Source organism: Mus caroli, chromosome 7 (genome assembly GCF_900094665.2).
Source record: "Mus caroli chromosome 7, CAROLI_EIJ_v1.1, whole genome shotgun sequence".
Classification (NCBI taxonomy): Eukaryota; Metazoa; Chordata; class Mammalia; order Rodentia; family Muridae; genus Mus; species Mus caroli.
In genome coordinates, this window is record NC_034576.1 from 84,814,221 (window position 1) to 84,826,261 (window position 12,041).

The window sequence follows — 12,041 nt, forward strand, 5'->3', positions numbered from 1 at the left end:
CTCTCTCTCTCTCTCTCTCTCTGTGTTTTTCGAGACAGGGTTTCTCTGTAGCCCTGGTTGTTCTGGAACTCACTTTGTAGACCAGGCTGGCCTCAAACTCAGAAATCCGCCTGTCTCTGCCTCCCAAGTGCTGGGATTAAAGGTGTGTGCCACCACCGCCCGGCTTTTCTTTTTCTCTTTTCCTTCCTTTATACCTTCCTTTCTTTTAATATGGAGTCCATGGAACTGAACTCACATTCACTGGAAAAAAAATCCAGAAATCCCAGCTCCTTTGAGAAATCCTAAGCACAGGACTGAGCAGTCACTGGGATGACCACATCTGAAATAGAAGATGACCTCACAGAGATCATGTGCTTTGACTATGAAAGGCTAGCTTGCCAACTTCAGTGCCAGTCACACAGTGCCTCCCAGGCATCTGGCTTGGGTGTTGCAGCCTGTTTCTCCCCAGCCACCATTTCTGTAGTCCTCTTTCAGAGAGTGGAGGTGGAGGGCCTTTTTGTAGGCTGTAGGCTCTGAGCCCTGCTCCTTTGGGCAAGTCCAGGTCCATTGTAGTTGGCTCAAACGTCCTCCTCAAGTTCAGATCTCACATGGTTGTTCCTGACGCTTCAACAACTCCTGGTAACTCTAATCCCCATGGCATCGAGACTCAGCCTCATTCCCAGGGCCAAAATACGCGAGCAGCTTCATATTCTGGAGTGTATCCATCAGTTTGCAGCGGAAGAGAGGCTATGGAGTTATATGTGTGCATAGGTGGCACGGGTTCTGATGCAGCATTCAGTGACTGTCATGGGTGGGGGTTGAGTCTGTATTGTTTGTTTTTTCTCCAGCCCCCAGCCTAGAGAAGACCAAGGACCATAGAGCTAAGGTAACAGTTTGTTTCTATGAATCTCAAGGCAGCAGCTTCCATCTCCAGGAAATGGAGACCCTGAGTGGTGCTGCCCACCCTTAGAGTTCTCTTGGTTTGAGAAGAGAAGAAAAAAGTGTTGTTCATTTTCTGTGACTCCTGTAACAAGTGTCCACAAGCAGCACTGCGGCTTAAAGAATACAAATCGATTGCCTTCTGATCTGGAGATTGGAAATTAGACTATGTGGGGAGATGGCAGGACTGGAGGCTTGAAGGAAAGAGCCTGCTTTGTCATCCTTTGCAGTCTCTGGAGAGCATGAGAATTCCTTAGCTTTGTGTCTCCTAGCTTGGCTTCATTGCAGTGAGGATGACCTGGAACCCTCTGTCGTCGTCGTCGTCTTCTTCTTCTTCTTCTTGCTTTTTTTTTTTTTTTTTTCGAGACAGAGTTTCTCTGTGTAGCCCTGGCTGTCCTGGAACTCACTCTGTAGACCAGGCTGGCCTTGAACTCAGAAATCCGCCTGCCTCTGCCTCTCTGTCTTCCTCTTAAGCACTGGGATTCCTGTCTCTACTTCTGGTTTAGGTAACACTGAGATTTAAACCCAGAGCTTGGTGCATTCAGGGTCAGCATTCTACCATCTGGGCTGCATTATCAACCCAAAGACAGTTTATAGTTACTTTAGACTACCTTGGAAACCCAAGATACCACCGTGTTTCAAGGTGGCTAGTGTAACCTATCTGCAGGGTACCCTTCCTGCACAACCTAGCATACTCATAGCTTTCACCCACAAATGAAACCCACAGGCAGCTTTCAAGTTTTGTAATGTGGCCGATGGAGGGTGTGTTTGCCTGGACAGTCTTTGGCTTTTGCAGGCCTCGAGTTTGTTGCTTTAGCTTGGCTCTGTCCTTCAAGGTATTTAGTTCAAGTTGTACCCTTGGAAGCAGACACCATCTCTGCTGGTTCCCAGCATACAACTCACGACCTAGGAGGCAGAGAGAAGCTTCTGACTCCTGACCGTGACCGAGATAATCCAGTTTGGATCTGACTTGCCTTCATCTGACTTGCCCTCAGTAGGAAGAGCTGAGTCTGGTAACTTTGCTGGGCACCCCCTTATGTGCAGGCACCACGTGGAGTGCTGATGTTGCTGTCTCCCAAGCTTTTAGGGGCTCTGGGATCTGTCGCCTTCTCAAAGTCAGCTGTCAAGGGAAGGATTCCAGATGCAGTTCCAGGTTGCATGATCTTAGCTGTCAGAGAGCATAGTTAGTGTGACTCCCACTTCCACGTGCATGATATTTGTGAACTGCACATGCACGATCAGGTTATTCACCTGGTTGCCTTTAGCCCTCTTTGAATTTTGCAGATAGATGGCTTAGTTAAAATGAGGCTCAAAACAGACACCTTGCTATTTCTAGAGACAGAGAGGTCACGGCGATTTTCACAGAGCGTGCAGCTGTAGCATTGCAAGGGAGCAGTGCTTTATTCTTAGCAGAATCTGCCATGATCATGTCAGGCTGTGGTGCTGGACTTGTTCAAAAGTGTTGGTAAAAGCCAAAGAGGTGAAATGTAAGAAATCCTTGGGATTTTGCAGGGCCCAGGCTGTCCTTGTTTTGTTTATTGGGTTTTGGGAAATGGAGGGCCAGGGCTGTTTTCCTAGCCACAGAGCATGGTAAGGCAAGCACAATGCCAGGGCTTTCCTTAGTCATGTGTGTGCCCACTGCATTCCTGGCATGAGTGGGCTCTGTGTATGTTGTAAACACACATTGAAGCTGTGTTTGTAAAACGTGGGCAGGAAGAGTTCTCAACAATACACGAACGCAAATGGATCTGTGGAAGGCAGCAGCTCCCCCGTTGGCTCCTCAGGGAGAAGCAGATGGCGGAGTGAGGAACAACCAGACCCTGCCTCGGATGGTTAGAATGCTATGTAAGAAAAGGCTGCTGGGGCGAAGCCTGCAACGGGCCGTTTTGATTTGTGTCTCTGTGGAGAGCTGGAGGTTTTGAGGTTTGGGCTGGGAATGGCTGGTTGAGAGGAATTACCTCAGTCTTTGGGGGCTTGCTACAGAAGGTTCTAGAAATAAACTTAATCCTGATTTGCTGTGGTGGTTCTTCAGCCCCACTGATGCAGGTTTCTCTCAGGTCCTTCTTCAAGCTTGCAGCTCTTCTGGACCTTTCTTACAAACTGCTTCCAAACAAAACCTCACAGCACCTGAGGGGAGGAGGAGGCACTTCAAGGCCAGCCTTGGCTATATGATTGGTATGAGGAGAATGTGGGCAACATGGAACCCTGCCGTAATCCTCTCCCCATTCTCCCCTACCCCAAGTGCCACTGTAATCAGCCACTACCTTCACGAACATGCCAGTTTGTGGGAAAGAGGAACAATGGAGTCTCCATGCTCATCCTTTCTGCTGTATGTTGCAGGGAGGATGCTTTGTTGGGTGGCAACAGAAACGCAGGGAACATTTATTTGCCCTGGAACAGGTGTGAGTTGCCTTAAGTCCCCAATTTCTCTGAGTATATATTAGCTGACTTTGTCCCTTGTTCTGGCTTAACTAGAAAGTACTCACAGGGACATTTCCCTAAGCAGGCGCTCATGCCTACCATTGGTTTCATTTACAGTTGGGAAACTCTTTCCTGCCATCTTCAGAGCCATGACTTTTAGAACATTAAGAAAAAAAACCACTCAGGATATAATTTTATAACCGTAAAAGAGCGTCACTGGACCTCCTTTCCCTCAGTCTCTTTTCCATTTTTGTCCCTGTAGTTCTTTTACACAGGAACAATTATGGGTCAGAATTTTGACTGTGGGATGGCAACCCCATCCCTCCATTTGATGCCCTGTCTTTCTACTGGAGGTGGGCAAGTTACCGCAGATTCGGAATAACAAATCAAACTGACAGCTCTGATGTGACCCTCATGATCCTAAGGCTCCAAGATGGGATGAGATGACATGGACCAGGGCACAGACAGTTGCCAAGCCGCCTTGCAGAGCTGGGCTGCTGTCACTGGCTTCCTGTTTGCTCTGGGTATCCCAAGGGCTCTGGCCAGCATAGAGTAACTTTGCACTTCTGCCACAGGTAGAGCAAGTGAGCCAGCTGGCTGTGTTTGTAGAGGCGGCATTAGACTATCACAGGCAGTCCACAGAGATCCTCCAGGAGCTGCAGAGCAAGCTGGAGCTGCGGTAAGCACCTTTGCCTCGCTCAGGCAGCACGGAAGCAGCCAGTCTCTGTCTTGGTCTCTTAGCTCCTCCTTCCAATTCTGTTTGACACTTTCTCTAGTCTGCTTTCAGGTTGGGTATGAGATGAGGCCAAGATAATATACATGTAGCTTAGAAAAGGGCAGAACTGGGTAAAAGGTTGGAATGGCTTTTCTTTCTATTATTACTGGTACTCCCTTTTTGTGCCCCACATGTAGAGCACCATGGCTTATCTGTCAGAAGTCAGCTCCTGTGGCTTCCTGGCTGACTTGGGTTAGTTTACCTGTTGAGGGGTCGAGTGTATGCTCCATCCCCAGCATCTAGGGGTGGGGAGGAAGCCAGCAACACTCAGAACTTTGTAAGAGCCATGAAAAACATTGCCAGGCTGTGTTCATATGGCAGTCAACAATATACTTTGAATAATAAAGAAATAGTCTTTGTCTTGGGGCTTTCATGGTCAGTGCAGTTCCTACTTTCTGAAAATCAGTAATATCATTTGTAGTGCATGCAGTAACTCTCTTAATTAAATTACTGGGCTAAACCTACCGTATGTTTTGACTAGGCTTAATAATAGAAAATTGTTTTACATAGGTTTATGGTAATGAATAAATTCAGAGGGATTTTTTTTTTTTTTTGCTTTAAGTAGTGCTGTAGTTACAGAGGGAAGGCCATCCCTGAAGCATCCATTTCTGTAGGCAGGTGGCCATCTAGGTATCCTGTGAGCACATTTGGATGCAGAGAGGAAGGAAGGCAGCTAACCTAGGGGAGTACCCACTTGCTAAGCCTTGAGGACATAATGAGGACATCTCTTTCAGATGATTTTCAACTAGAAACCCAAGTACATAGTGGAAGAATTGCATGCTGGTCGTATCTCTGACACTTTGGGCTCTCTGAAGTCAGTGTACACAGTCCCCATGCTCACTCCCACTCCCAGCCGGTCTGGTCCTCAAGAAGAGTGAAGGCCTGTGGAGACTCTGCTGTTTGGGACAGAGATCTGACTTGTTCCCCCCGCATCCCCCCCCCCCACATGTGTGTTACAGAATATCTCTTGCATCCAAAGTCCCCAAGCGAGAATTCATGCCAAAGCCTGTGAACACGAGTTCCACAGATGCCAATGGGGTCGGACCCAGCTCTTCATCAAAGACACCAGGTAAGCTCGTCATCCCGCGTGGGCCATGTGGGAAAGCCCTGAGAGACCAGTGCACTGTCCTTGGTCAGTTGATGAGTTCCCTCCTTTCCCAATGCCAATAGTCATGTGTTCAAAATTTGAAAACCAGTCCCGAGAAGATGTCCTTTGTGTACCAGTGCCACCTAATGTAGTCGCTAGGCTGTCCCTTAGCTAGAGAACCACAGTTGCTATGTTATCTTTTATATTTAAAGGTTTTAACATCTTTCAGAATACCTTCTCAATTGTTAGGCAGTTTTAGTTAGTGCTCTCTGAGCCCCTGAGGTGTGCCTGACACCAACTACAGAACTGTACTCTTAGATTTTAAATACAACCTAGAGTAAAGCTAACCTAGAAAAGATTTTTTCCCGTGCCCTCTTTATGATTTCCAACTGTGTCTGGTCTCCTCCCGCGGCATAGCTTCTCCCAATGACTGTGTGTGAATATTGTCCTATCTGTGGTTGGCACATGTATTTCACATTTAACATATTAAACAAAAGTAACGTTTTGTTGTGCAGTTTTCTTCCCAAAATGCATTGCTCTTTCTTGTGGTTATGCCTGTGTGGTACATAGGCCCGACCCACTGTGTTTAGCAACTTCATGGTTTTGCTTGGCACCTGTTAACTGCAATAGTGTCTGCCCTTATCTGCCTCTATCTGCAACTAATCAAGACTTTCTAGGGACGAAATTTCTGAGCATCAAAGCCAGGGGCTGGGGCTTGGGCTGGGGCTGTGCTGTTGGCATTTAAATGATGGTGGATACTGCCAAGTGACACTCAAATGGTGGCTGCTCTTGCTTTTTTATTTTAGCCACATTGATGAATGCTGTGGAGAATCACATGCCTGTGAGTCTGCTGTGCCTGTTTCTGGGTGAAACATCTTGTCAGGTCTCCACCCATTTTATAATTGGATTATTTCTATATCTACTGCTGAACTTTGTCAGTTTTTTACACAGGCTAAATAGAAGTCCTTTGAAATTACTTGTAGCTTTCCATGCATTCTCTCTGTGGCTTTTTTTTGTATTCTTTGAATGAGATCTTCTGTGTGTTTGGTGTGGAGTGTTGAGCGCTCTCTGCCTTGGATGCTGAAGACTATTCTGAAGCCCACAATTGCACAGTGCTTCTGTTTGTACAGATGTGAGACTTGGGTTGGTGTCACCCACCTTGCTCCTGACGCTCAGGGGTTTCATTACACTCATGGCCAGAGAAGCCGAGCTCTGCGTGGTCCCCAGCTTTATCACAGGACTTTTTTTTCTTTCAATGAAAACTCTAAACTACCAGTGTGATCTGCATCTGTCTTAAATAGGAAATGGAACTTGGGAGTTACAGCAGTGAGGACCAGCAGGTCTTTCTCACCCCCAGACTCAGTTCTTGCTCCTAAAGAAACCACTCCCTGTTGTGTTTTCCACTCGATTGACATCTATTTGCATAATTGAGAGTAAGAAGTGTGGATGACTCTTGTGTTGCATTGAGTCACTCATGTTCTCCTGATGCCGCCTGGGGCTTTAGCTCCTTCACTTTCCCATGCACGCTGCCCACCCAGCTTACTTATAGTCACCATGGAAAATAACTGTTTTAAACATGACTCCCTTCATGTTTGAGGACTCAGGAGTCTTAAAATCCCCCACCTTGTTTTTCCTGCTCAGCACACAGTTGCCTGTTTCCCACTGAAGTTACAGCTGAATTGTTGCAGTTAGAAGCCAGGTGTCAGGGAAGTGGATCTCTGTCCCTCCATCTGTCTCTCTTTCTCTGTCTCTCTGTCTCTGTCTCCCTCCTTTCTCTCTCTCTTTCTCTCTCTTACACACACACACACACACACACACACACACACACACACACACACACACACACACCATCTTTTGTGCTGTTTCCATAGTCTTCTTTAAAACTCTCATGTCCCCAGGGCCAGTCTGGGCCATACATAGGTTGGGATGGATTAACAGTCACAAGATTCTCCTTGTCACCCTGTGGGTTTTTTGTTTTTGTTTTTAAGATCTGTCTGGTGGCCTTTTCCTGCACATCTTACTTTTAAAAAATTGTTAGTTTTTAAAAAATATTTATGTACTTATTTTATGTATATAAGTACACTGTTGCTGTCCTTAGACACACCAGAAGAGGACATCAGATTAGGGTTAGGGTTAGGGTTAGGGTTAGGGTTAGGGTTAGGGTTAGGGTTAGGGTTAGTCGTCTCTCCAGTCCCTGTTTTTATTTTATGTGTATGAGTGTTTTACCTGCATGTATGCATGCACACCATGTACATGTAGTGCCTGCAAGTGCCAGAAGAGGGCATCAGATGCCCTGAGACTGTAGTTAACAGCTGTGTCCTGTTATGTAGGTGCTGGGAACTGAACCTGGGTCTTTTGTAAGAGTACACAATGCTCTTAACCAGTGAACCATCTCTCTAGCTCCTGCCTGTCATTATAAATAAAATTAAGCAGAACAAACAGTTCTGCAGTCTTGGTGTAGACATGTACTTTATAATCTATAATAATGATCTGTAGTGTTAGGAGTAGACACGTGGTGTCCCGGGAGCTGGGGAGCTGGGGAGCTGGCTCACTTGTCTGGTAGGCATGAGGACTGGAATCTGGACCAGGAGGGCATGGTGGGCCCACCTACAATCCCTGGCCTTGGGAGATGGAAACGGGCTCTTCAGAGCTAGCTCACTAGCTGGACTAACTGAATCAGTGAGATCTGGGTTCACATGAGAGACTCTGCCTCCATATATAAGGTAGAGAGTGATCAGGGAAGACACAGGGCACTCTACTGTCATGTGCACATGCACCCCTCAGGTGTATTCACACCCATGAGAACATGTATGTACACATTCATTTATATCATACACAGACACACATGAATACACACACAAATACAGACAGACATGCACACACACACACCTACATCTACACCCCATGGCCACATCTCTGAACTCTCTAGCTTCTTTGCCAAGGTTTGCAGTTCTGTGTCTTGGAGCCAGGCCATGTCTTTTCTCTCTTGGGGTTTTGTTTCTGTTTGCTGATGACTTTCTAGGTTTGTTTGTTGGCCTTTCCAGGTGAATTTTAGCATTAGTTTTCCTATCTCTATAGAAAGAGCTCATTCTGATTTTAATTTTGTATGGGTAGAATCTACAGATAGCTGTAGGGGAATTGAGGGCCCAATCCTACAGAATGCTCTGGTCTGCACCACAAACGGTCTAGTTTTCATTTTCTGACATCTTTCATTGTGCTCAGCAATGTTCTCTTGCAATCACAAAAGTACCCAGCAGACGCAACTTAAGAGAAGATAAGTTTATTATGAGTGTTTTAAGGAGGTTTACAGTCCCAATACTGTTGTGGCAGAGACAGGCAGATCCCTGGAGCTCCTGGCCAGAGTGAGACCCTGTCCAAAATAAAAAAGGTGGATGGCTCCAGAGGAATGGCACCTGAGACTGACCTCTGTCACTAATGAGCCAGTCCACATAGGTACACACACTCCTACACACATGCACACACCGGCATGAGCATGACCCTCCCTTGCACAAGAAATAATTTCATTCTCTCTAACCCATTTCTTCTGCCAGTCACTCTATTTGGTTCAAATAGTCGATTTCTATGAATTTTACTCTGTAGCATATTGTTTGAAACTTGTCTTGTGGCCCAGAGCATGACCCATCTTGGCAAATGTTCTGTGTGCCCTTGAAAACAATCTGTGTTTCACTCTTTCTGGTTGTTCTGAGTGGCAGGCCAGGTTAGACCAAGCCCTCTGCCTCTGTTTCCTGGCTGGCTTCTTGCCTTTTTCTGTTAATTGGTGAGTTAACTGAGAACGGCAGCTGTCGGATGTTGGAACGCTGGGAAAGTGGGTCCCATTCCTTCCTCCTCCTTCCATTCTCACTGAGCCTAGAAACTTAAATCTAGTTCCGCACATCGTTGATAAATATGGAAATCTCTATTACCTTAAACACCTCTGTTATCTTCCCTCAGATTTCCCCCTTTAAGCTTCTATTGTTAGAGTTATGATTATTATTACTGGTGTTTTGAGGCAGCATCTCACTTACACCAGATTGACTGCAGAATTATTCTGCAGCCCAGGATGATCTTAAACTCCTGATCTTCCTGCCTCCTCCTCCCGAGGGCTCGGACCACAGGCCTGTGACGATCTGTGTGGCTTTGGGCTCTTTCTCTGTGTCTCTGTTGTGTCTTCCTTTCCATAGCTGAGGAGATCTCACCTTGGGCCTTCTCTCTGTACCCATTCATTTAGGTTTCATTTATGCTAAATGCATGCACTCGTGTGCACGTGCATCCTAGTGATAGCCTCCTTCTGTTTGAGAGTTCCTGGTGTGTGGTCTGCTTTCAAGGTTGTCACGTGTAAAACTTGGACCATAATGCTTTGCTGTGACCTCACAGGCATTAAGGGCTGTCACACCTATTAGACACACATCCTCTCCATTGCCGCCTTCTGAGTTGTTGTCTTTGGTTGCAGGTTTTATTGTGACAATGCCTGGCTTCTGGCAACAGTTTTTACACTGGGGTAATAGTAGCCGCTGTTCCCAAGAGACTCAAGAGGCAAAAGATGGAAGTCTAGACATAGTTTCCCCTTAAAGAATTGAACATAAGTGATTCACCTCACCTCTCTCACCCCACTGGCCAGGGCTTAGTCACATGACCCAGCCAGCTACAAAGGTAGGAAGAGGTGAACTGGAGACCCAGATCTACCTGCAGTTCTTTCACTATTGAAGAGGAAGAGATGGGGTGGTGGGGAGTGCGCAGATGCCTCATATATGTTCTACAAAGTTACTGGGAGAACATGTCTGCCCTGTTGTGACTCACTGCCTTCCGTTGGTGGCTGCAGGCTCCATTTCTGTTCATATGTGGCACTTGGGCACAATCTTACAAGCATTGGGGGATTATACATTAGAATCACTGAGGCATAGGCAGACATTTGGTAGAGGGCCAGACAGTAAATATGCCAGACTTATGGTCTCTGTAGGGCCATGTGGTCTCTGTAACAGCTACTGAACTTTATTGTTACGTCATCTGAACGTGTCTATAGATAAGGGAGTGAGCTCACCGGGGTTCCATTCTTACATCATTTGGCTCACAGCCTACAGTTGCCAACCCCTGACACTGCTCACTGGAAAGTCAGTGTAGCTCTGTCAGGTGTCTGTGCACTTCAGCGGCTTCACTTCTGAAAACACATCTTTAAGAAATATTTAAGCACAGGATATTCTTGTAACCTTGTTGAGTAATCTCTACTAAGTTGTATAGGAACACCCCGACGGCTAGTCATTTACTTGTAAACATTTTGTCCATAGTCGGCTAAGTGAGATACCATTCATCTACTGAGTTGTCATGATGTGTGGAGTATACAGAAACATGAACAGGTATGAAGTAAAATAGAAAAGAAAGACAACATTAAGTAGATCCCATGACTGCACGGCTGTAAACAGGCCAGCACATAAGCTAAACTAAGTGGTTATCGGCAGTATTTATCTGGTTTGAAGATAATCTTGAAAATTGTATTTCAGTAACACATATTTGCATAAATGCAAGAAGTCATTGGCTTTGGAGAACTGGCACTGGCACTTTAGGGAAGTCACATACCCTGTTAAACTTTGCCACTTTCTCTGGCTTCCGGGAAGCTCACTGGCCCTTGAGCAGACTGCTGGGGATAACTGCAACCTGCTCTGCTGGGTCAGTGCCAGCGTGTGTCTGCCCCTAGTGTCTGCCCCCTTGCCTTCCTCTCTCAGAGCTGTGGTGTCTGGATACAGTGTAGAGTTTTGTACATTTTCTGATTTGCCTATTTCTAGCCTGACATGAATCTTTCTTTGGATACTGATTTTTCTGGAAGCCTTTTTAACCTTTCTGTTTAGAAAAATGGTGGATATAAACAAATGAACTAAAAATCTTGAAAATGAGTACAGTCCCAGGCTTCAGTCCAGTAGCAGACCCCAGCCGTCCACTTACATTCCTCCCTGCCAGCATCCGAGCACAGGGTTGGTTCTTAGAGACAGGATTCCAGGACCTAGGATAAAGTTCACCCAAAACACAGTCTCCTGCCGGCTGCCAGACCAGACCTGGCTTTCCTTTGCTTCAGTCTTTCACTGGCAATCTGGAGAGCATTGAGTTCCACAAGGAATAACGTATTTGGATTAATTGTCAGAGAACAGCGTGGGGCCCTTTGCATCTGGAGTGCGTGTGTATGCCAGCATCACTGGTTGTTGCTTTGTGCGTGGACCTCTGAACACTCATGTTGCAGAGAGTGAAAGTGAGAGTGAGACCACAGCACAGTGTGACGATGCTGGCAGCCACACCACAGATGGCATGAGGTTGGGCAGTCTGCCGGGTGCATGCAGCCATGATGCTACCGTACCGTACCACTGTTTTACAAACGAGTATGTGAACTCTCAGTGAGGTGTGCACCCACAAGCTCAGGCTTAGGAAGGCAGAGGCAGGAGGAATGGCCAGCTAGTCGTGCAGAATCAATGAACTCCAGGTTCAGGAAGAGACTCTGCTCCAGAATTAAGGTGGAGAATGATAGAAGGAAGACACCAGACATTGATCTCTGACCATATGCAGGCATGCTTGCATGCACACATATATACACACATATACACGCATAGATTTCTTTCCTGCCCACCCTGCGAGCACGCACGAGAGAGAGAGAGAGAGAGAGAGAGAGAGAGAGAGAGAGGGAGAGAGAGGAAATCCTAGCAAATGTAACCATGTTTAAGAGCATTTGGGATGCTTGTCTCAAGGATGCATGATCATGGGTGTGTGTGGCCAGTGTGTGGTGGCTAAGGACATCTGCTGCGTGCATCTGATTTGGTGGCAGGGAACCAGAACAGGACAAAGGAACCCTTGGCTTCCATA

The 12,041-nt window shown here is 46.5% G+C and overlaps 1 protein-coding gene across 7 annotated transcripts in view; it reads left to right on the top strand.

Annotated features, from left to right (window-relative positions):
- The window catches only part of Sh3gl3 (SH3 domain containing GRB2 like 3, endophilin A3), a 123,095-nt gene that overhangs the window by 98,484 nt on the left and 12,570 nt on the right, over positions 1-12,041 (top strand). For all 7 annotated transcript variants that reach the window (XM_021166940.2, XM_021166935.2, XM_021166936.2 and 4 more), the window contains 2 exons: positions 3,915-4,018; positions 5,074-5,183. In XM_021166940.2, the coding sequence (XP_021022599.1) occupies positions 3,915-4,018; positions 5,074-5,183 (214 nt within the window). The remainder of the gene's footprint in view (positions 1-3,914; positions 4,019-5,073; positions 5,184-12,041) is intronic.